Source organism: Plasmodium yoelii, assembly GCF_900002385.2.
Source record: "Plasmodium yoelii strain 17X genome assembly, chromosome: 5".
NCBI classification, from domain to species: Eukaryota; Apicomplexa; class Aconoidasida; order Haemosporida; family Plasmodiidae; genus Plasmodium; species Plasmodium yoelii.
In genome coordinates, this window is record NC_036177.2 from 451,960 (window position 1) to 474,893 (window position 22,934).

At 23.3% G+C, this 22,934-nt stretch overlaps 7 protein-coding genes across 7 annotated transcripts; 2 read left to right on the forward strand and 5 right to left on the reverse strand.

Moving 5' to 3' along the window:
* Positions 1–1,843: 1,843 nt before the first annotated feature.
* On the reverse strand, positions 1,844–3,858 carry PY17X_0507700 (splicing factor; the record flags this gene model as incomplete). The annotated part of the gene is made up of 4 exons (XM_724358.1): positions 1,844–3,119; positions 3,210–3,296; positions 3,477–3,562; positions 3,757–3,858. 4 exons carry the CDS (start codon positions 3,856–3,858, stop codon positions 1,844–1,846), a joined length of 1,551 nt encoding a protein of 516 aa, XP_729451.1.
* A 1,968-nt stretch (positions 3,859–5,826) lies between these two features.
* On the reverse strand, positions 5,827–7,527 carry PY17X_0507800 (citrate synthase, mitochondrial precursor; the record flags this gene model as incomplete). Its single annotated transcript, XM_724359.1, has 1 exon — positions 5,827–7,527. One exon carries the CDS (start codon positions 7,525–7,527, stop codon positions 5,827–5,829), a length of 1,701 nt encoding a protein of 566 aa, XP_729452.1.
* Positions 7,528–9,282: 1,755 nt separating this feature from the next.
* PY17X_0507900 (uncharacterized protein) lies at positions 9,283–11,988 on the forward strand (the record flags this gene model as incomplete). The annotated part of the gene is made up of 1 exon (XM_724360.2): positions 9,283–11,988. The coding sequence occupies one exon, from the start codon at positions 9,283–9,285 to the stop codon at positions 11,986–11,988; it is 2,706 nt and encodes a 901-aa protein (XP_729453.2).
* A 481-nt stretch (positions 11,989–12,469) lies between these two features.
* PY17X_0508000 (phospholipid scramblase, putative) lies at positions 12,470–13,735 on the reverse strand (the record flags this gene model as incomplete). The annotated part of the gene is made up of 1 exon (XM_022955192.1): positions 12,470–13,735. The coding sequence occupies one exon, from the start codon at positions 13,733–13,735 to the stop codon at positions 12,470–12,472; it is 1,266 nt and encodes a 421-aa protein (XP_022811651.1).
* Positions 13,736–16,173: 2,438 nt separating this feature from the next.
* Positions 16,174–18,654, forward strand: PY17X_0508100 ((E)-4-hydroxy-3-methylbut-2-enyl diphosphate synthase; the record flags this gene model as incomplete). Its single annotated transcript, XM_724363.1, has 1 exon — positions 16,174–18,654. One exon carries the CDS (start codon positions 16,174–16,176, stop codon positions 18,652–18,654), a length of 2,481 nt encoding a protein of 826 aa, XP_729456.1.
* A 328-nt stretch (positions 18,655–18,982) lies between these two features.
* PY17X_0508200 (CDGSH iron-sulfur domain-containing protein, putative) lies at positions 18,983–19,889 on the reverse strand (the record flags this gene model as incomplete). Its single annotated transcript, XM_022955193.1, has 4 exons — positions 18,983–19,078; positions 19,254–19,357; positions 19,519–19,588; positions 19,803–19,889. The coding sequence occupies 4 exons, from the start codon at positions 19,887–19,889 to the stop codon at positions 18,983–18,985; spliced, it is 357 nt and encodes a 118-aa protein (XP_022811652.1).
* A 1,224-nt stretch (positions 19,890–21,113) lies between these two features.
* On the reverse strand, positions 21,114–22,337 carry PY17X_0508300 (conserved Plasmodium protein, unknown function; the record flags this gene model as incomplete). Its single annotated transcript, XM_724365.1, has 1 exon — positions 21,114–22,337. The coding sequence occupies one exon, from the start codon at positions 22,335–22,337 to the stop codon at positions 21,114–21,116; it is 1,224 nt and encodes a 407-aa protein (XP_729458.1).
* Between the last annotated feature and the right edge of the window lie 597 nt (positions 22,338–22,934).

Consider the following 22,934-nt stretch of genomic DNA (forward strand, 5'->3'; position numbering starts at 1 on the left):
AATACTGTTTTTCATGACAGTATTTCAAAATGGACTTATAGCTATGTATCTACGTCATTAATCATATTACTATCATTGCTAAATCATAGAAAATAAATTAATGCAAAAATAAAATTATGTTAGTAATACAAATATTTAAAAGAAAAAATCCCTTTTATTAACTAGATTATATATAAATTTACTAATTTTTGAACTTTTAAAAGTAACTATTTAATAAAAAAAAACGTAGTCAAGTGAACCCTAGTTAATTTATAGATAACAATACATTTTAATCGAATATCATATATACTATTCCAATTTCCAAATCTATATGTATTGGTATCATTAAACATTCATTTAACAATGATACGTTTTTTACAATTTGTAGTAGTAATAAATCTATGTAAAGACCAAATATGTTACATTTTAATATTTATAAATAAATAACCTTTTTGGCAATTACATTTTTTAATAAACATTCATAAACATTACTTGAAAATGTAATATACAATGCATAATGAAATATATTTTCAAGAACAATTTTTGATTGATTCACCTAAATGTATAAAAAAGACTATTATATAATGCTTAATATTATAAGCATAAAATACCCCTATTAAATTTAATATATTAACCTTTAATAACAAAATGTTTTCCATAAATATATAATGTGAACAAATGAATAATTCTATTAATCATTATAAATTACAATGTTTTAAAAAACGTACGTCCTTTAATTCCTGAATCACCTTATTTCAATTAAAAAAATATACCTATATGTTTTTTGAAATGGTACTATATGTCTTTTCAACATTAATACAAACAAATAGCTTATTAAATTGCAACCTGATCTAATTTAAAAATGTGAAATATTATTTACAATCCAATAAAATGTTCCTAAAATATATATTTTTACATGGAAATATAAATTACCTCATATTATTGTTGTATTCAATGAGAAAATAATGTTGCACATACATGTATTAAAATAAATTTATACTATTTCTATGGTTTTTAATGCAATGTAATGTACTTTCAAATTATCATAAAATTATAGTATAAAGTTTTTATTGAAATAATAATAATTGTCATTCTACAGAAAAATCACAATTTTTTATCAAATATAGTGTGTATACATTTTACTATTGTTTTTATATTATATACATTTCTAACAAAAATATAAATATACATATTGGACAATTATAATTTTCATTATTTTTCCCATTTCTAAACAAAAATGTAAAAATATACTTAATTTATGTATACACATAAGTATATACAATTTTTTAAATTATATGATAATATCGTAGTTTATTTCCTCTATTTTATTTTATTTTAATAAAAGGAAATAATACATTTAATGCATTTTGTATAGAGAATCGAGTGTGAAATATATGTATGAAATAGCATATTAAGATTTAATATATTTTTATATATTAATTTATTTTTGTTTGTGTTTGTGGTATAGATGGATTAAAATAATTGCTTTTATAGTTTATATATAAAAAAAAGGGAAAAATACATATATATTTTAAAATATGTATTAAGTCTTTATAAAATATTTACAATATTAAAAATAAACATTTAAAAATACAATATAAAAAAAATACAAATATATATTTAAAAGTATAATGCATTTATAATACTAATAATGCTATTAATATTTTCTTAATTTAAAATATAATTTTATTAATAAATCCTATATACTATATAATTTCATTTAAAATAGGAATGATTACAACGTTCTTAACACATTCCTAATATTTACTAATACATTTTATTTGTTTTATTCCAATTTAATATTTAAAAATATTATGAGTACGATTAAAATGGTTAATTTTTTCTGTTTAATTTAATCAGAATTTTAATTTCCTTCAGTATTTGCTTTCTTTTTAGTTCTTCTACCTCTTTTGGGTTTTGTTTCTTCAGTTTGGTTCACTGAGGTGTCGTTATTATTCCCCTTATCTGATTTATTTGCATCACTTTTATTACCATCATTTGAAACACTTTTCAAATCTTCATTTTCACTTTTATTTTCCTTTTTTCCTTTTTTTGTCTTTTCAGCTTTTGGTTTCCTTTTAGTAGCCGTTTTCCTTCCTCTCGGAATGGCAGGAGATTTCTCATTTTTTTTAGATTCATTCACTTCATCATTTTTATCCTCGTTATCATCTCTCTTTACTTCCGAAGCTATGCTATTATGTCCTGACTTTTCAGATCCACTACGGCCTTGTCTTTCTTCTTTTTCTTCTTTTTCATCGATTAAAATATTTTCTCTTTTCACGTTTTTTCCTGCGTTTTGTTTTTCATTATTGCTAATATCTTCACTAATGCTTCTACTTTTTTCTCCACTTCTACTTTTTTCTTCGCTTCTACTTTTTTCTTCGCTCCTGCTTTTTTCTTCACTTCTATTTTTTTCTCCGCTTCTACTTTTTTCTCCACTTCTACTTTTGTATTCACTTACACTTTTACTATGACTCTTACTTTCTCTACTTCCCTTTTCTGAATGATATCTGGAGCCTTTGCTTGATCTATCCCTTGAAGTACTATAGTTAATTTTTTTCTTTTTATAAGTTCTATCATCACTTAATGAATTGCTCGATTCACTTCTACTATATTTATTATCTCTTTTCCCGTCAGAAGAATAGCTTCTTTTGTTTTTATGTCCATCTCTTTTTTTCTCCTTTTTATCATATGAAGTATCACTATCTGTCTCATATTTGTTATGTCCTTTGCTTGACGAGCTACTATATTTACTGCGTCGTCGCGATGTATTTGATTCAGATTCATCACTATATATTCGCTTTTTTTTATGTCGTGGACTATAATAATCACTTCTATGTTTTTTTATGTAAGATAAACTCCTTTTATCTCTTCTAACTTTAATATTTGTAACCTGATCATGAACTTTAAATTCTGCACGATCAAATTTTTCAATTGCATATAGCATTCCATCGCGGTCAACAAATTCCACGATACCTTTACCATGTTCAATATTGGCATATCCCACATCACCACATTGCCTCATTATATCTTTTAAATGTTGCCATTTGCAATTATCTGGTAAATTGCTAACAATAATTCGATGCTCTGTTCTTAAAGGTGGGCCAATTCCATCTTCTTTTCTTCGATATTTTCCAAAGCTAACAAAATTAATAAAGCACAAAAATATTATTTATTTCACGTATTGTTGTTATATATATTTTTTAAATGATAAATATATATATTGAAACCTTTTATTTTCTCCAGAAAATTCAACACGTAAGCGTTCCCCATCAAATTTATATCCATCTCTTCTTTCTATTGCATATTCTGCATCTCTAAAACGAAAAATATATGAAATGGTAATTTCTTGTTTTCAAAAAATATATAAACAAAAATATTCAACGTAGTAATAGTGTGTATTTTATTCTAATAGCATTGAATTTTATAGTTATATACTTTTTGGAGGGTAATATATATTTTTTTCTCATTTACACATTTTTTAAGTATTTTCTTACTTTATGTCATAATAATGAACAAACGCATATGCTGTAGAACTTGATCCTCTTGTTAATTTTATATCAATGTATTTTATACGTCCAAACTAAAGAGAAAACCAAAGATACATGTATAAATAAATTAAATAGTATACATAACATATTAGGCCATATATTATATAAACATCGAAATTTATATAAACTGAATATTTAAACAGTATATATAAACGAAAAAATTATACCAAACTAACACTATACACGTTTATAAGGGACACATATACAGACATAATTTTGTATATACCTTTCCAAATAAATCATAGACTTCGTCTTCCAGAACATTTCCTGGTAAATTTCCAACGTATATACACGATGTTCTATTATACCTTGAAGATCTATAACCCATTTTATTAATTCGTATTATAATACATTAAAATGTGTGCATTAATATAAAGTAATATATTCTAATAAATTATCAAAAAACACACATATGTAAATATAATGTAAATTCGCTTTAGGGAAAATAAGATAAAATTAAAAAATGCAGAAATTGGGTAGTAAAACAAGGAATGTATTCTTAATACACATATAACAAAACAAAAACCCAATTTAAACTATAAAGTTAGCCTTTAAAATGTTAAAAAAATATTCAACATATTTTGTATGCATTTTTTAGTAAGGGGTATATATATATATTATTCATATATACAATTGTTTTTAATAGCCAAATACATCATGTAAAATAAAAAAGTCTATCAATTTAATAGTTAATTTTTCTTAGAGAAAAATTATATAGCAAACAAAAATTATGTGAAATGTATGCTTAACATATAAATATTTTCTTTTTCTTTAAATCACATTTTCATACGTATCAATAAATTGAAATATATAATATATTATAAAAATGTGCTTTCCAAATAATACTTATAAATGTATAATATTAAAAAAAATAATAAAGGCATTACATATATGTACATAAATATCTATCATTTTATGGATATTTATTCATGAATAACTTATTAGGTTAAAAAAATATATTGCATATTGGCATTGGTTTGGGATATAAATGTTTCCTTAAAAACAAATGTATTAAATACATTAGTAAATCCATAATTCATTCTCAAGCATTTTTGTCATTTGTAAAAATATCATAAATATTAATTGAAATGAATGAGTTAAAAGGATAAAGAAAAATTCTTTTGAACAAATATAATATTACATATTTTGTATTAAGAACTGTGTGTATATATATAATTAGTGTGAATTGTTACATTAAAACTCAAACAATATTTCCCTTTATTTTGGTATTTAATATGAACATTTTACAAATGAGACAAAATTAAAATAATAAAAAATTAATAAAGGTAATTGTGTTGTATATATTATAGCACGCCTAATTGCTAAGAAAATCAAAAATCACAAAATATTCAAATATTGTATACGTATCATAAAATATTTACATATTAAGTATATATATTATCATAAGGAATATTACTTTCATAAATTTTACATTTATAAAAAAGGCCACCTTAAATATAGAAAATGTATAAAATGAAATGCCCTTTGAGTATTATATTAGATCAATTTATTGTATGTTATTTATTACATAGATTAATATTTAATCTATTAGATATCTGTTAATTTTCCTACATGAACGCTTTCATTAAATAAATAGGTCATGTTAAATTAATATTCGTTTTATTTTTTGATATAATTTAAATTGTAAAATATTGCAAAAATTAAAAAGTTTGTGTTCTAAAAGGTATTCATATTTATTTGAATTATGTATTGAAACACAAACATTATATATATTTGTTCGAAATGTATATATGGTGTGCAATATTTATCCACATTTGTGTACAGATTTACATAGGTAGAACACCGAACAAATATGCTTAATTTTTGTATATGTGGCTTAAATATTATAGCATACTCGCTTACACATGATCAAAGTGTATTTCCTCAAATAAACTTTTGAAATTACAAAAAAATATGTTAGATAAAAAAATGAATATACACATATTGCACATAGAGGTTATAATTATAACCACTATTTTAGTATATATATATATATAGCATCCTTTAAAATGGGTAGCAATATATCACGGTATAACGATCGTTCCTTCTCATTTAAAATGTATTTATAACTCGCTAAATTATTATTTTGACGCATTTTGCGCATATTTTTCTATACTTATCGTTATATTGGATTAAAGAAACAAATATAAATTAAACTCACACCTTAAAGAGAACCAAATATAGGTTTGGATGCATTGAAGAAAAATGTTCACGAAAAATCCCTTCTCGTTTTTACAACTTATGCATATATTCATCAAAAATTGTTTTTTTTTTCTTCCATTAGTTCTGATCTAACTTACTCGAATTCCTCTATTTTAACATAATTTTTTTCACAAATTTTTCTTAAATTGTATACATCGACTGATCTGGGGCGTTCTAATGGGTACATTAAACCTCGAGATAAAACTAATTGTGACATCACACCGATCGCCCTAGAAATAGCAAACAATACTGTATAATATTCGGGATACTTAATTCCATAATGATATAATAATGAGCCACTATAACAATCTACATTTGGGTAAGGGTTTTTAACTTTCCCAGTTGCTGAAAGAATTCCAGGTATTACTTTGTAGCACATTTCAAGTATTTCCACTAATGGATCATTTGGAAAGTTAGCTAAAGCAAAATTTCTAAAAGCTAAAAATCGAGGATCAGGAACTCTTAAAACTGCATGGCCATATCCAGGTATGACTCTTCCAGAATTTAAATAATTTTTTGCATATTTTTCAATAAATTCATATGATGCTTTATTATCACCTAATTTATTTTTTATATCTAGCAAAAAATTTAGACATTCTTGGTTAGCTAAACCATGCAAAGGCCCATATAATGCAATAGCACATCCAGAAAAGGACAAATATGGATTTCCTAATGTACTTCCTATTAAATGAGATACATGTGCACTTGCATTTCCACCTTCATGATCACTATGCAATAAAAAATACAATCTTAACAAATCTTTTACTTGATTACTATCATACCCGATCAATTTAGAAAAATTAGCTGACCAATCAAGATCTATGTCTAAATTAATTCCTTCTCCTTTTTTAATAGAATTGTCAATAAACGTTCTTCTAAAAATATATGCCCCTACAACTTGAATTTGAGCAATTAAAGAAACAGCGTCTTCTAAAATATATTTCCAATAATCTGATTTTAATATTCCTTCGGAATATTTTATTTTAAATAAGGATAATGATTCTAAAAAAGAAACTGTACTTATTAACTGACTCATAGGATGTGTAAATGGTGGTATATTATCTATAAATTCAAAAACAAACGATGGAATTTTGTTTGCTCGGCAATATAGTTCTCGTGAAAAAAGTTTTAAATTTTCTACTCCTGGTATTTCTTTTGTTAATAAATACCATAGCATTGCTTCAGCCATGGGATATTTACATGTTTCGTCCCATTTTGGAAAATCTTTTAAAATTTTATCTACAGACCTACCTCTAAATAATATTCCCTTTTTCTTCTCTAAAATTGATGTATCAGTAATTAAAGTTATAGTATTTCTTAAACCTCCAATCACATTATTAGGTGTACATATAGATATAGGCGTATTGGGATATGTATGTATAATTGTTTTTAATTGTTCTCTTGTTTTCTTTATGCAGGCATGTGTTTTTTCCTTCAAAACGTTCATAATTATAGATTCTTCACCATCTATGGTATTAATATATTGTCTTATCTTAGAATAGTTTTCAATATATAAGTTTGGTTCATTTATATTATTAGTAGAGAAATAACGAGCATGATTTCTGTTTAAAATATTCTCTTTTTTTATTGGAAACATATAAGAGGAAACGGAAGAAATCGACGCTTTATTCTCATTTACAAAATTTTCATTGTAGGTATTTAGTTGTTTTTCACATATTTTTTTTTTTTGTGTACTATGAAAAAATACTTTTTTATATTGGGATTTAAATATATCAAAATCTCTTTTATTTTTTGTAAATCCAGCATTATGTGATATGTTTTTTATTTTCTTCATTTTTGCAAAAAAAATGTGTTACACTTTCGTTTTTTTTTTTGCGCGCGGATTAATATATCTACACACTGTTAATATATAATTTCCCTTTAAATTGCAAATATTAAAATACAACCTTTTATGAATTTTGTGAAATACAAGGAACATATGATGAAACAGTATAAAACAAATAAAAAAGTTGTTTTTTAATTATTTATTATTATTACTATGATTTATTGTTTTGTTTGCCTTCTTTATTTTTGTTCTTTTAATCGATTGCAAGCCGTATATAAGAATTAAACTCAGCTTAAAATTATATTTTTGCACACTTTTTATTTTATTCTTTGTAAATGCATGTGTAAAAAATATTTTTAATTTTTTCTTAAAAATGTAATAAATATTGTTAATTTCATGATGTATATATTATATTATTATATAACTCAATGGCTTTTAAAAAAACATTATATTTGAAAAAAAATATTAGTAGTATATATTATTATCCATATTTTATATTAAAATGGTAATTTTTCATTTTTACGGCATTTATTTTATTTTTTTATTTGCATATAACAATATATTTATACACTTGTGCATGTCTATATCAATTAGCTGTATAGCTCATAATAATATATGACGTAAAGTAATATATATATGTAAACAAGTTGCTTCTTCATTAACTTTATTGTATATTTATTTTAACTTATTTATTTTTTAATTAATGTCATTGGAAAAATCATGGTATACAATTTTCTACATTCTCGTTTAAAACGAAAGACGTGATTATTACATGGACATGCGCAATTAATATAAAATATGAATTTATTAAAATGATTTATCTCTGTGTTTCTGTATACAATGAAAATGATGGGCTAAGCATAAATAAAAAGGGAATAGCTCAAATGAATATTTTATACAGTTTTATTCATACACATAAATAGTGCAATTTCACAAAAAAAATACTAACTGTTGTAGATCTTTAAAATTGGATAATTGTTCTTTAATAATATATTAAAATTATTTTTCGTCTATTTAAAACAAAAATATACATCACAAAAAAATACGTACAAAAAAAATTATATATTCATATATCTTATTCATGAAATTGCGTCAAAATATATAAGAATAAGTTAACATCACCTTAACACAAAAAATCAATGTTTCTTATTTTTTCCACGAAAACATAAAGGGAACTTTGAAATTAAAAAATGGATTATACAAAAAAGGAGCACTAAATTTTCTAAATACACAAATTTTATGTGTATATTACAATTTGTTATTTTATATTCAACAAGTTCATATAATTATTTTCACATTTTTATAAAATATATGAAAAATGTAAAAAATATATAAAATTCCATATTTTTATATTAATATATGCATTTTAAATAATAAAAATAAAATAATAACCGAAAATGGCGGTGATAAGAATAGCCTAGTGCTATAGGTACAAAAAAAAAATAATATCAATTGTTATAATACGTGATTACAATGTAAGGTTGTATAATAAATGGCAATAATAGAAATTTCTATTTTTTTGGGGGTCTGGAATTAAGCACAAAACTAAAAGGTATCATTTAATTTGGTATCCTTGAACAAATTAAAAAATATTAAAGAAAATATCATTTATCAGTGAGTATATATATATATAGGGTAAAAATAAAAACATGTTAGGTATGCGTTAAAAATGCTAATTAAAAATAATATTTAATAAAATTGATAAAATATAGATTGATTTAGATACAAAATTTTTAAACAATTTAATCTGAAAAATAATTACAAATGGGAAAGAAAGATAAAAAAAGTAAAGAAAAAAAGGAAAAAGCAAAATTGAAAAAAGAAAAACAGAAACTTAAGTCATTAAAATCAAAAAAAAAAAAAACAAATAATTTAAATGATGAGGATTTTGAAACAATATGTTTATACTATGAAAATTTAAATAAAAAGGATAAATATGGTCATATAAATATAAACACAACACCAAACAATAGTTTTGTAGAATGTGAAAAACCAAGTCCAAGGTCTAATTGCTCTATTACATTTATTAACGAAGAAGAGTTTCTTTTATTTGGGGGTGAATATAACAATAATAATGAACTAATACCATACAATGATTTATTTAAATATAACGTAGTAAAAAATAAATGGAAATATTATTTTACAACATGTAAAAAACCAAAACCACGATGTTCTCATCAAGCTGTTTATTTTAATAAAAAATTGTACATTTTTGGGGGGGAATTATGTACGAATACTCAATTTTTTCATTATAATGATTTTTGGGCATTTGATATAAAAAATAATGTCTTTGAAGAATTGGAAACAAAAAATAACAAAGACGATAAACCATCGCCACGAAGTGGGCATAGAATGATACTATGGAAAAGTTCAATAATTATGTTTGGTGGATTTTTTGATAACGGAAAATCAGTAGAATATTTTAATGATATATATATGTATATAATAAATAGTAATAAATGGATTAACTTGACAAACATATATACAAATTCGTTATTTAAAAAGTTAGCAGAAAGTAGTACTAAAACCACTTCTAGTAAAGATAGTCAAAATAATGATATTAATAATGTATCATCAACCGTAACAAATGAAAAAAAAAAAAATAGAAGTAATGACTCTCAAATTTTGAAAAGCAAATTTTTTAAAAATTTTGATCTCGATTCATATATGCCATCAAAAAGATCAAGTGTGAGTTTATTCACAGATATCAAATTTAAAAATATTTATATTTATGGTGGATATTCCCAAGTAAAATGTACTTCAAGAAATGCGATTGGAGTTTATTACAACGATTTATGGGTTTTAAATATAAACTTTGTGTGTGAAAATAATATTTCAGTAAATTTTAAAAAATTAAAAAAAAGCACATTTCAACCATCGAAAAGGGTGGGATTTAGTACATGTGTTTATAAAAATTCTCTATTTTTATTTGGTGGTGTTTTTGATCAAATTGATCAAAACTCTTCGAAAAAAAATACCAACAAAGGAAATAATTCAAATGCAAAAAATAACAACCAAATAGAAGAATCCTTAAATATGCACTCGATATTTTTCAACGATTTATATGTATTCGATATGAATAAAGAGCATTGGTCTTATTTAAGTTTAAAAAATATAGAAGCATCAAATTTAAAAAAAAATACTAAGGAATTAGAAGAAAAGGGATCAAACAAATTAAAACTGAAAGATAATAATGAAAATAATAGTAATAATGGTGACCTTTTAGTGGTAAATGAAGAAAAAATAGAAACCGAGGATGAGGTAAAATCGTCGAGGAAAAAGAAAAAAAATAATAAGCTCAAGGACACTGACTTTTTAGATGGCTACGATTCAACCAATTTATATAATGATGACAATGATGATGAATATTATTCTAATATTTTTGTATATTTTGATGAAAATGGAAACAAAAAAATTATACAAATAGATAAAGAGGAAGGTGAAAAACCAGAAACATCGAATGATAAAAAAGAATGTAATAGCGATATTACAAAAAACGAAGAATCAGATATATTATCAAATAAGGATGAAAAATATAATATTGTAGATCAAAATATTGATAATAATTATTCGATCGTTAAAAATTGCTCATATTTGAAGGAAAATAATAATAATAATAATAATACTGAATTAAACAATGGTAATATAAATAATTCGAACGGGGGAAAAAATAATTGTTATATAAATGAAGATATAAGTAATTTTATTATAAAAGCAGAAATAAAAGAAGAAATAAAAGAAGAAATAAATGAAGAAATAAAAGAAGAAATAAATGAAGAAATAAATGAAAAAATAAATGAAGAAATAAACGAGGAGATAAATAATTTAGCAAACTCAGACGTAGAAAGCGATAATGAAGAGCATAAAAAAATGAAATTCATAATAAATGATATCGAACCTATAGGAAGAATAAATAGTCATATATTTGTAATAAATAAAGACTTATATTTATTTGGTGGGATGTATGAATATAAAAATAATGAAATTATGCTTAACGATTATTGGAAAATTAATATTTTTAAAAGAGAAAAATGGAATTTATTAGATAAAGGTAATTTAGATGAAATATATGTAGAAGAATCTGATTCGAGCTCTATTATATCAATTGATGATTCCAACAAAGATGAAAAGGAAATTGAAGATTTAATACTTCATAATAAAATTAAAAAAATCGAAAATAAAATAAAAATGGAAACATTTGGATTAAATTTTGATCCTAACGAAAGTTTAAATGAATTTTTTGCAAGAACAAAACAACATTGGTTGAAAGAACTTAACACTCCAAATGAGAATAAGCAAAGTAGAAAAGATGCCTTTATTTTGTGTGAAAAAAAATACGTAGAGCTTAAAGTATATTACAAAAAAATTGATAAATACAGGGAATTGCTCCTAGATGAAGAATATGACGGAAGTGTAGATGATGACGATTCAAATGAAAATGAAGAAAGTTCATCTTCCATAAATGATTGATCGAATTGATAAGTTACACATATGTATATGTCCTTTGTATACCTATTTATAATTTTTTTTTTGTTTTACAATGTTTTTAATTTTAAAAAATTTGAATTTTAATAAGACTGTTATTCCTTAAGTATATTATTATTTAAGGTATGCTTAACTAAAAATATGCAAATACGCTTAGATATTATAAAAAGTAATAATAATAATAATAATAATAATAATAATAATAACAATAATGATAATAATAATAAACTCTTGAATAAACATATTAATTATATATTTGGAAACATGAATTAATTTTTACATTAAACAAATAAATATACAATAGATGCTACTAAAATAAATATTATATTAACGCAAATAAAAATATAAAAAGTTATGAGTCTTCCTTTTAGAAAATTGCTATATACTTGTACAACTCTATTATATGTGTTTTCTGACTGTTTTTTATTCAATGTTTTCACAAATTCCATTATCAAATGCATTATATTTATTTGGTATCATAATATATATAATCTAAAAATAACGAAAATGCCAAGAGCATCATTTTCCATTCTGGGTTTTTAACATCCTCAAAATTTAAAGTGTAATTATCAATATCTCGTTTTATAAATTTTAAGAAAGGAACTTCTTTTCGTAAATGTGCTATTCGTTCATGTGTTTTAGCATCACGTAAATAATAGTTGCTAAATTTACATGGCCCACATGGGCATGGACATAAAACACTCATTTGGCAACATGTATCATCCATATAAATAATTTTTTTATTTGATGCATCGAACAAATCAAATTTGAAAGAGCAACAACTAAATGGAGGCTTTATTGTACCAATTAATTTTTTATTATTATTATTTGAAAAATCATACATTTTAATAACTGGTCTATTTAAACAGCATATTGTAAATGAACAATCTTTTTCAATCACAACATCCGGTTTAACTAATTCTTTTCCATAACTTAATATTTTCATATTAATTGGGATACACATTTTTGGAAAACAATTTCTATTAAAAAATTCAGAATTTTCAATGGCAGTAAATTTTAAAAGCTCATTTCCTGCATCTAAAATTAAATATCTATTATTGAAATCCAATTTAACATTCATGATATAATCAGCTAAAAACTCTCTATCATCAAATTGTTGTTTTATTCTACAACTTTTTAAGGGGGCTAAGACATTTCTCCAATCATTAAAAAACATACCCATTTGTTGTTGTGGTGGGGGCATTATATATGGATATTGTTGAGAATTCATATTTGGGTAATTCATGTTTTGATAATTCACATTTGGATTGTTCATATTTGGATGGTTCATATTTGGATTGTTCACATTTGGGTAATTCATATTTGGATTGTTCACATTTGGGTAATTCACATTTGGATTATTTACATTTGGATTATTTACATTTGGGTAATTCACATTTGGATTATTTACATTTGGATTGTTCATATTTGGATTGTTCACATTTGGGTAATTCATATTTGGATTGTTCACATTTGGGTAATTCACATTTGGATTATTTACATTTGGATTATTTACATTTGGGTAATTCACATTTGGATTATTTACATTTGGGTAATTCACATTTGGATTATTTACATTTGGATTATTTACATTTGGATTGTTCATATTTGGATTGTTCACATTTGGGTGTCTCACGTTTTGTTGGCTGATGTTCTGATTTTGATCCTTGTTTATCATATTTGATGTATATATTGTTTTTTTTAAGGACGCATTTGCAAATTGGTTGTTCATTTTTTATAAATTTTGTATATTTTTTGTAACTTAATAACACAGACAAATATATACAATATATTTTTGTGAAAAGTATATGTTATAATAATATGACAGTGGTGTGAATAATATTATATAGGCAATTTAATATATTATTTAAAATTATGGGTCTTTAAATCCAATTGAATAAATGTATATATTACTACACTTAAAATAATATGCTTACATTTTTTTTTAAAACTCAGTCTATATAAATATTAAATGCGCATCTTTATGCATATTTACCAAAAAAAATATTTTCATAAAATTATAAGAAATTTCATGTATATACACGTTTTTGCTACCGATTTTTGTGAATAATTAATGCAGAATATATGAATAACATTTTACAGAATCAATTTTACAAAATGATAAATTTTGTGCTGTTGAAAAACTTTTCGAAAATGCTTATGTATATATGAATATCCAATTATACATTAAATTTCTCGTTTTTTAATAAAATCTGCGTATTATGGTAAATGTATATAATTTAATTAAAAATGATAATTTATTTTCATTAATGTCTTTTTTGAAATTAATACATTTCTTATATTTTTTAGCAAAGCTTTTTTACGATAAATACTTTTTTTTGTATATTTTTGTTTTTTTATGAGTTTTGAAAGTTATTTTTTTTTATTTTTATATGGTGAATATATATATATATAATATAGAACTATATTAATTTTTTTCACATTTTAAGTATTTTTTCTTATTGTGGGAAATAATATTCTCATATAATTTTTATAAAATAAAATAAAGTTTATAATGATCAGAATGATATATAAACATTAATATACTTTAAACAAAATGGTGCTAAAGGATTTATTGATTATATATAGTTTTATAATTTTATTAGTGTATAATAAAAGTAAATAATTATATTAAATAAGGCTTAACGACATATCAAAAGTTGGATTTACTTTAAAAAAAAAGAAAGTGTGCAGCAGTATTTATCATTTACAAGACGGTTATTATCACTATTGTTCATTTCTCCAAAAAAATATATAACAAATAAATAATTATAATTATACTATATAAACATTGGCAATGCTACATGAAACCTATAATAAGGGGTTATTTATTTATAAAATATTAAAAATAATATCCCTAAACTATAATATAATAGATTTAATCTTTAAAACATAAAACGAAAGTTTGTGTGAAAAAAAAACTTAGTAAAATGGGGATTTATACTTTGACAAATTGTCTGTTACTAGGAAATCAACACGCCCCCATATGAATTTACACATGCATATATCACGTCTGAAATTATATACTTAACACATATATATATAAGCTCATTGCATACAATTTTGAATATTACAAAATTCGAGTGAAAATATCCATGATATAAAATGAGATATTCATAATAAACATCACTTTTAAGATTAATATTTATTTAGACTATGTCTCATAATATAAATATTTAAATATCGTTCCAAATTTTATTGCATAATTAGCCATAATTTCATTTTTTTAAAGGAATATTTATAATACATATTAAAAAATGCTAATTAATTTATTCATGCTTGTAATAGTTAACCCCCAAAAATGCCCATAAAATTGTATGTGTTCAACCTATATTAATACTTATTTACCTATATGAAAAATCTATGGTATATTTAAATATTTCATTTTTACTTATATAAAAATGAGGATTTTTTTTCTTTTTTGTTAAAATAGTTAAGGAAATAAAACGCCGAATACAAATTATGATATAAACACAAAACGCACCAATTAGAAAAAAATACAAGCTTTATAAATATATGTGTACATATATATATATATAATACTCGACACAATCTGTAAACATATTTTAAATCTAAAACGCCCTAAAAACCAAATTTGAACTTCAAAAGAAAACATTAAAAAAAGCTTTATTTTAATATTAATTAAAAAATATACTAAAAAAAAATAATGTGTTTTTTTGAAAAGAGAAATTAAAGTTTAGTCGCCAATTTAGAGAATATGTAAAATACAAAGCCGTAATATACAATAAAACTGCCAATGATCTTTCAAATGTAAGATAAACGACAAAATTGTCATTAAATAATGGAAATGAATAATAATTGGATAAATTTTATAAGAGAGAAAAAGAACAAACCAGAGATATAATAATCCATAAAAAGGGGCACAATCAATGGCGAAAGATATACTGTTTAAGAAATGAAGATAACCAGTATGTATATTTACAGCTTGTTTCTTTATATTCCACAATTAGCTATCTTTCTCCTATATATACAAAATGTGCACATATTCCCAAATGGGTTTCTATATATGCATAAATGAATAATGTATTAGATCCTTTACTTTGTTATCATCGTTATATCATTTCTATACATTTTTTTTTCATCATTTGTTTTCTTTTATTATTATTTTTTTTATGATTTCCCACTTTCAATAATGCTTTAAATACGAAAATGGGTTGCGTAAAACGATTAATATTGTTTATAGTAGGGCTTTATTGCTATATAGAAATGAAAGCAAATATCCTTAACCACCATTCTGATATTTCTACCATATTTGTAAGAGCAAAAAATAATGATAAAAAAAATATGTACCAGTTTTTAATAAACGATCAAAGTAAGAGAAGAAGTAATAATAATGTGTGGGAAAAAGGGGATTATATTGGAAAAAGTTTACATGGAAAAATAAAAAAAAAAATGAATTTTAATTCACTTAGCAGTGATGAAAATAGCGATTATGAAAGCATTCAAAAAATAGAAACAGATGAAGACAAATATAATTTAATAAAAAATATAAAAAAATATTGTGAATGCACTAAACGGTATAAAAGATTGCCAACACGCGAAGTAAAAATTGGAAATATAAAGATCGGGGGAAATAATAGAATTTCTATTCAAACAATGACAAGTTGTGATACTCGAAATGTCGAAGAATGTGTTAATCAAATAAAAAGATGCAAAGATTTAGGTGCTGATTTAGTAAGATTAACGGTTCAAGGTGTGCAAGAAGTTGAAGCAAGCTATCGTATTAAAGATATGTTATTATCACAAAATATTACTATTCCGTTAGTAGCAGATATACATTTTAATCCTAAAATTGCTTTAATGGCAGCAGAGGTATATGACAAAATACGAGTTAATCCTGGAAATTATGTTGATGGGAGAAAAAAATGGGTAGATAAAGTTTATAAAAAAAAAGAGTTTGAAGATGGTAAATTATTTATAAAAGAAAAATTTGTACCATTAATAGAAAAATGTAAGCAATTAAATAGAGCTATAAGAATTGGTACTAATCATGGTTCTTTATCGTCAAGAATGTTATCATATTATGGTGACACACCATTAGGTATGGTTGAATCGGCTTTTGAATTTTCAGATTTATGTATAGAAAATAATTTTTTTAATATAGTTTATTCTATGAAAGCATCAAACGCTTATGTTATGATACAATCATATAGATTATTAGTGGCTAAACAATATGAAAAGGGAAATGATATATTCTTCCCAATACATTTAGGTGTTACTGAAGCTGGATTTGGAGATAATGGACGAATAAAATCTTATTTAGGTATTGGATCATTATTATATGATGGAATAGGTGATACTATCCGTATTTCTTTGACTGAAGATCCATGGGAGGAATTACACCCTTGCAAAAAATTGATCGAAAATTTAAAGAAAAGAATATTTTATACAGATCAACAAAATTCGAATTATTTTACGGAACAGAACAAGGAAAACAATAATGCCACTACTAATAGAAACAATCGTTATACCACGTTGGATTTTCATAATTTCAATGAAACATTTAGAAATTTTAATAATATAGTAAAGAGACAAGTTGTCAAAAAAAAAAATGTGCTACATGAGGAATGTACAATAGGTAATGCAGTTACTGTAAAAGAATTAGAAGATTCTTTACAAATATTTAAAGATTTAAATTTAGAATTGGATAAAAATGGAAATTTAAAAAAAGGTGCCAAAACTACTGATATAATTATTATAAATGATTTTGAAAATTTAACAAATGTAGCAAAAAAATCTGTTGAGAAATTAATGGAAGCAGGCTTACATGTATTAGTAGAATATGGACCAAAATCTGTGGAGTTAATTAAAAATTTAAAAGTAAATGAACTTAATAAACAAAATATATTATATTATTCAACATTAACAGATATATTAGATTTATTAGAAAAAAATAAAACAGATGGAATTGAACAGAATAATGTAAAAGGATATGCAATCATTTTAAATGGAAAAGAAGATATTAAAGTTATTGAAAAAATTAAAGATTTAAATCCACAGCCTTTATTTTTTATATTAAAATCAGATAATATATATGAACATGTATTAGTTACAAGAAGATTAAATGAAATACTACACACTTTAGATATAGATATACCTTATATACATTATGCTAATATTGATTCAAATATTTATGATGATATATTAGTAAATTCAACAGTATATGTAGGAACTTGTTTAATCGATTTAATGGGAGATGGATTAATTGTTAATGTAACGGATAATAATATTACTGCAAAAAAAGAACAAAATGAACAAATAAAAACTAGAGTTGCATTAAATTCATTTTTAACACTAAATATATTACAAGATACTCGTATCCGACTATTTAAAACAGATTATATATCATGCCCTTCATGTGGTAGAACATTATTTAATATACAAGAAACTACTAAAAAAATAATGAAATTAACAGGACATTTAAAAGGGGTCAAAATTGCTGTTATGGGATGTATAGTTAATGGAATAGGAGAAATGGCAGATGCCCATTTTGGTTATGTTGGAAGTGGGCCCAAAAAAATAGATTTGTATTATGGAAAAGAATTAGTTCATAGAAATATTCCCGAAGAAGAAGCATGTGATCGATTGATAGAATTAATTAAGAAACATAACAAATGGGAAGATCCATAAGGATTTGATATGAACATGGGAGGATATCGTGTACATAAGAACTATGTATATTTCCGTATATCTATATATATGCATATCATATGTATGCCTATGTATTAGCTTATTTATTAAATAAAGTTATTCTAAAAGTATTATATAAATTATAATTTTTACAAAAGGAAAAATTCTATAAGTTTGTTTTTTTTATCCGTATTATTGCTAAGCATTTACATATGTATGGATACGTATATATAGCAATTAAAAGAGGGGAAAGGAAATATAAAAAATAAAATGTTAAAACAGGCTAGAAAAAAATAATACATTTATTTTATTATCACATATTTCATATTTATGGATGAAATAACCAAGTTGTCATAATACCAAAGGAAAAACATGCAACATATGTAAATAGGGCAGCCTTCGGGATATTCTTATTTGCTCGAACCTAAAAATATTTCAAGAGAAAAATAACATATATTAACATATTTTTTGTGTTTTAAAACTATTTAATTTTTTTAATTTTTTTTAATTTTTTTAATTTTTTTAATTATTATTTTACTCATTTATGTGTTTAATTATTTATAACAAAACTTAATATTATTTTCGTGTATTATCTTTACCCATAAATCGGAAAAATCATAATGTGGCAAATGTGTACTTTGTCTGCAGCCACTCAAAAGTCTATACCCGCTTGATTGTGGTATATACATCAAAGGCTTAATTCCTTTGTAAAAAAAATGATGAAATATAATAAATAGTATAATACTTCATGTAATAAAGGATATATATATTGCGCGCATAATTTTTGTTAAAAAAATAAAATACACCCATTCAAGTATATGTAACAGCTTCTTCCATTTACACCACTTTAATATTAATGTTTACCTATTCCTTTATGTCCTCCATCACACCATGGTTGAGTTTTACTCGACCCGCACGCGCAATACCAATAAACCTATATTTACATTGCGTTAAAAAGAAGTTAACATTTTTATTGCAATTTATTGCATGTTTGCTATAGAAATAATTTGTGTTTTAACGCTCAAGCAGATATATAAATGAATAATGCAGACACACACATATGCATATTATGAAATGTGCAAATATATGCGTATTAATTATATATATGCTTATTTCATTTCTTTTTCGTACAATATAATATTTAATACCTTATTTTTTTCGACTTTAACAAGATAAGGATCAACTGAGTCTGTTTTTACAACTGGATCATGAGGCCACCATTGTCCCCAACTCATTTTTTCAAAATATATTTACTGCCCTTTAAAAAAATCGTTAAAATTGTTGTATACACACCGCTGTGTTTATAGTTTGTTTTTGCAATTATAATTATATATATACCCTTGTATTTTATTTAAAATTGTTTTTCAATGTATAAAATTTCTTGTTTCTTTACTCAATTTTTGATTTTCTTACATTTCTAAAATAAATATTCTACATATTTTTTATTTTAATCCATTTATTATTATTGAAAGAGCAATTCCATGGATGAACTTTGCCCTTCATGTGTGTTGAGTAAAATAAAAAAGTATTCATACATATATAAATAAATATATATAATGGGAAATATATTTTAAAAAATTTTCATTATCTTCCCAAAATATAATATACATAAAATAGTATTGTAATTTTTAAGGGGGAATGAAATTATATGCAAATTTTGTTTTTCGTAAATTTTAATTTTCGTATGCGATACATTACATAAAAACAGTTACCTGTGATGTGCGAATAATAAATAATTATACATATATGCAGCTTTTTTTTTCTTTATTTATTTTTTTTTATTTTTTTTCTTTCCCATTTTTTTAAAGGAACAATATTGTTCTAAAAACATTTCATAGCATATATCATATTATATGCAATTTATTATCCTTATATTTCTAACGATTTATGTTTCATAATTTTTTTTAATTATATGCTATGTACTTTTCAAAAGTTAATACAATATATAAAAAAAATTTTAATCACTAAATGCTAACATAAACCATATTGTTCAAATAAAGTCAAAAATAATAATAAAAAATAAATAAAATTAATCACGTTTTTATTATATATGTACATGTATTATGATGTATTACTATACAAGTTATATATTATAAATATTTTGGTGATATATTAGTTAATTAAAAATGGTATACAATCTTTTCACTAAATTGAATGATTATTCAATTTGTGGTAGAAATTAGTATACTTTTCCTTGCCCCTTTCAAATTCTCAAAACATTATCAATAATAGCAAGCAAGAAAGGGAAAAAGGTAAATATGGTTACCTTACCAAATTGTAAGTAACACAAAATCAATAGAAGAAAACTAAAAATAAATCTTCAAATAAATCTTCAAACAAATCTTCAAACAAATCTTCAAACAAATCTTCAAACAAATCCACATTAAAAACAAAAATTTTATATAAGAAAAAGTAAAAACAAACAAAGTGTGCAAATTAAAAACTTGTGTGTGGGGGTATCAATTATTAACTTCTTGATATGCTAAAATAGAACTTAATGTAAAGAAAAATGAAAAGGCAGTTACAGCGGACAATATTAGTATTCCCATAAAGAGGATGCTTTTGTAATTATAATATACATTAAAGTATGTTTCTGCTATTTTTTTTAAATGTATATCATGTTTTATGTTATTCTGGATATTTTCATCGCATATGCATGTTATGTCATTTAAAAAATAGTAATTATCCCAAAAACAATATTTATCATTTTTTCTATTAGTATACATAACGGAAATTAAATAATTTATTATTCCATATATCAAAACAAATAATGTTCCCGATAAAACCCCAGATGCAAAATCAAATGCATTAATATAATAAGAGGAATAATAAAAAAAATGATAATTAATTCTTCTCTTAATTAAATTATACAAAGGGTAAAAAATCATCAATAAAAAACAACTGATATACTTTAATATAAAGATAATATTATACCTTTTAGTTGAAAGTAACTTCCCACATAAAAAAAAAAAATATATATCATTTTTTTTATATTTTGGTGTATTATAAGAGAAAATTAGACTTTTTAAAAGCAATTCGCTTTCAGAATATTTCTCTTTCTTATTATTTGTGGTATTAATAATATCATAAAGGTTTTTTTTTTTAGTTTCGATAAATTCCTTTTTATTTTCATTTAAAATATTTTCGTCATTTTGATTACCAAAGTTGTCTTCAACACGATTCTCAATATGTGTATTATTTATTTTTATCATAAATTCTTCAGATTTGTATGAGTTTACTTTTGTTATTTTACCTTTGGGTTTTTCTATATCAATTTCTGTTATATCAATTTCTTTTGTATCAGTTTCATTATGATTTTTTTCAATTTTATTATTCTTATAAATGTTTTTATTTTCTAATTTATCAACTAAAAATTTCGTAATGTGTTGTGTAAATTTAAATGGGACCAATAAAAGAACAAATGTTATTCCTTGGGTAAAATGCCCTATACTTTTTTTGGTTCTAAACACAGTTTTAGGAATCCGGTCTAATTGCTTATCTTTCCCATATTTAAATATAAGTATCAGAGATACTAAAATATTAACAATTAATAAAACTAATTCCCATTTTATATAATTATTGATATATTTTCTGTATCCTCCATTACATATTTTACAATTCTTCATCTTTTCCGGCTTATTCTTATCATTAAAGAATGATGATGTTACATCACGATCGTCCATTATTTAATGTTTATATAAAAGAGACATTATATATAAATCTCTATGTATCCCTTTTAATAAAAAATTTGTATTTGGTGCTTTGCAGAAATAAATGGTGAGCATGCACTTTTATATAATACTACATATACATAAATATATATACGCATATATATATATATATTTGTTTTTCTACTTATTCCTATTTATATTTTTTACACTTATTCATTTTTCGAAAATTTGTCTTTCCATTTTATACTCAACGGTATGAATAAAAATATTTTTAACTCAAAAATAGGATAATTCCAAAGTATAAAACCCATAAACAGCAAAAAAAAATTATATCTATTTTCGTGCATGCATAATAAATATTTTTTTTTTTAAGTACAAAATGGAAACATATATAGCTAGCTGATAGCCGAGACAAAAAATTTATATTTTTCATTTATTTAATGAAATATTCTTTAAAATAAAAAAGCATCACCTATATTTTAACCTTAAGAAATATATTATATATATGTATTTTTGTATTCTTTGAGTTTTCATATACGGAAAAGCTGTAGGAGGAAAATTAAAAAAAAATGTTCCCCAAATGGTTGCACTTTATATGCTTTGGCTTAA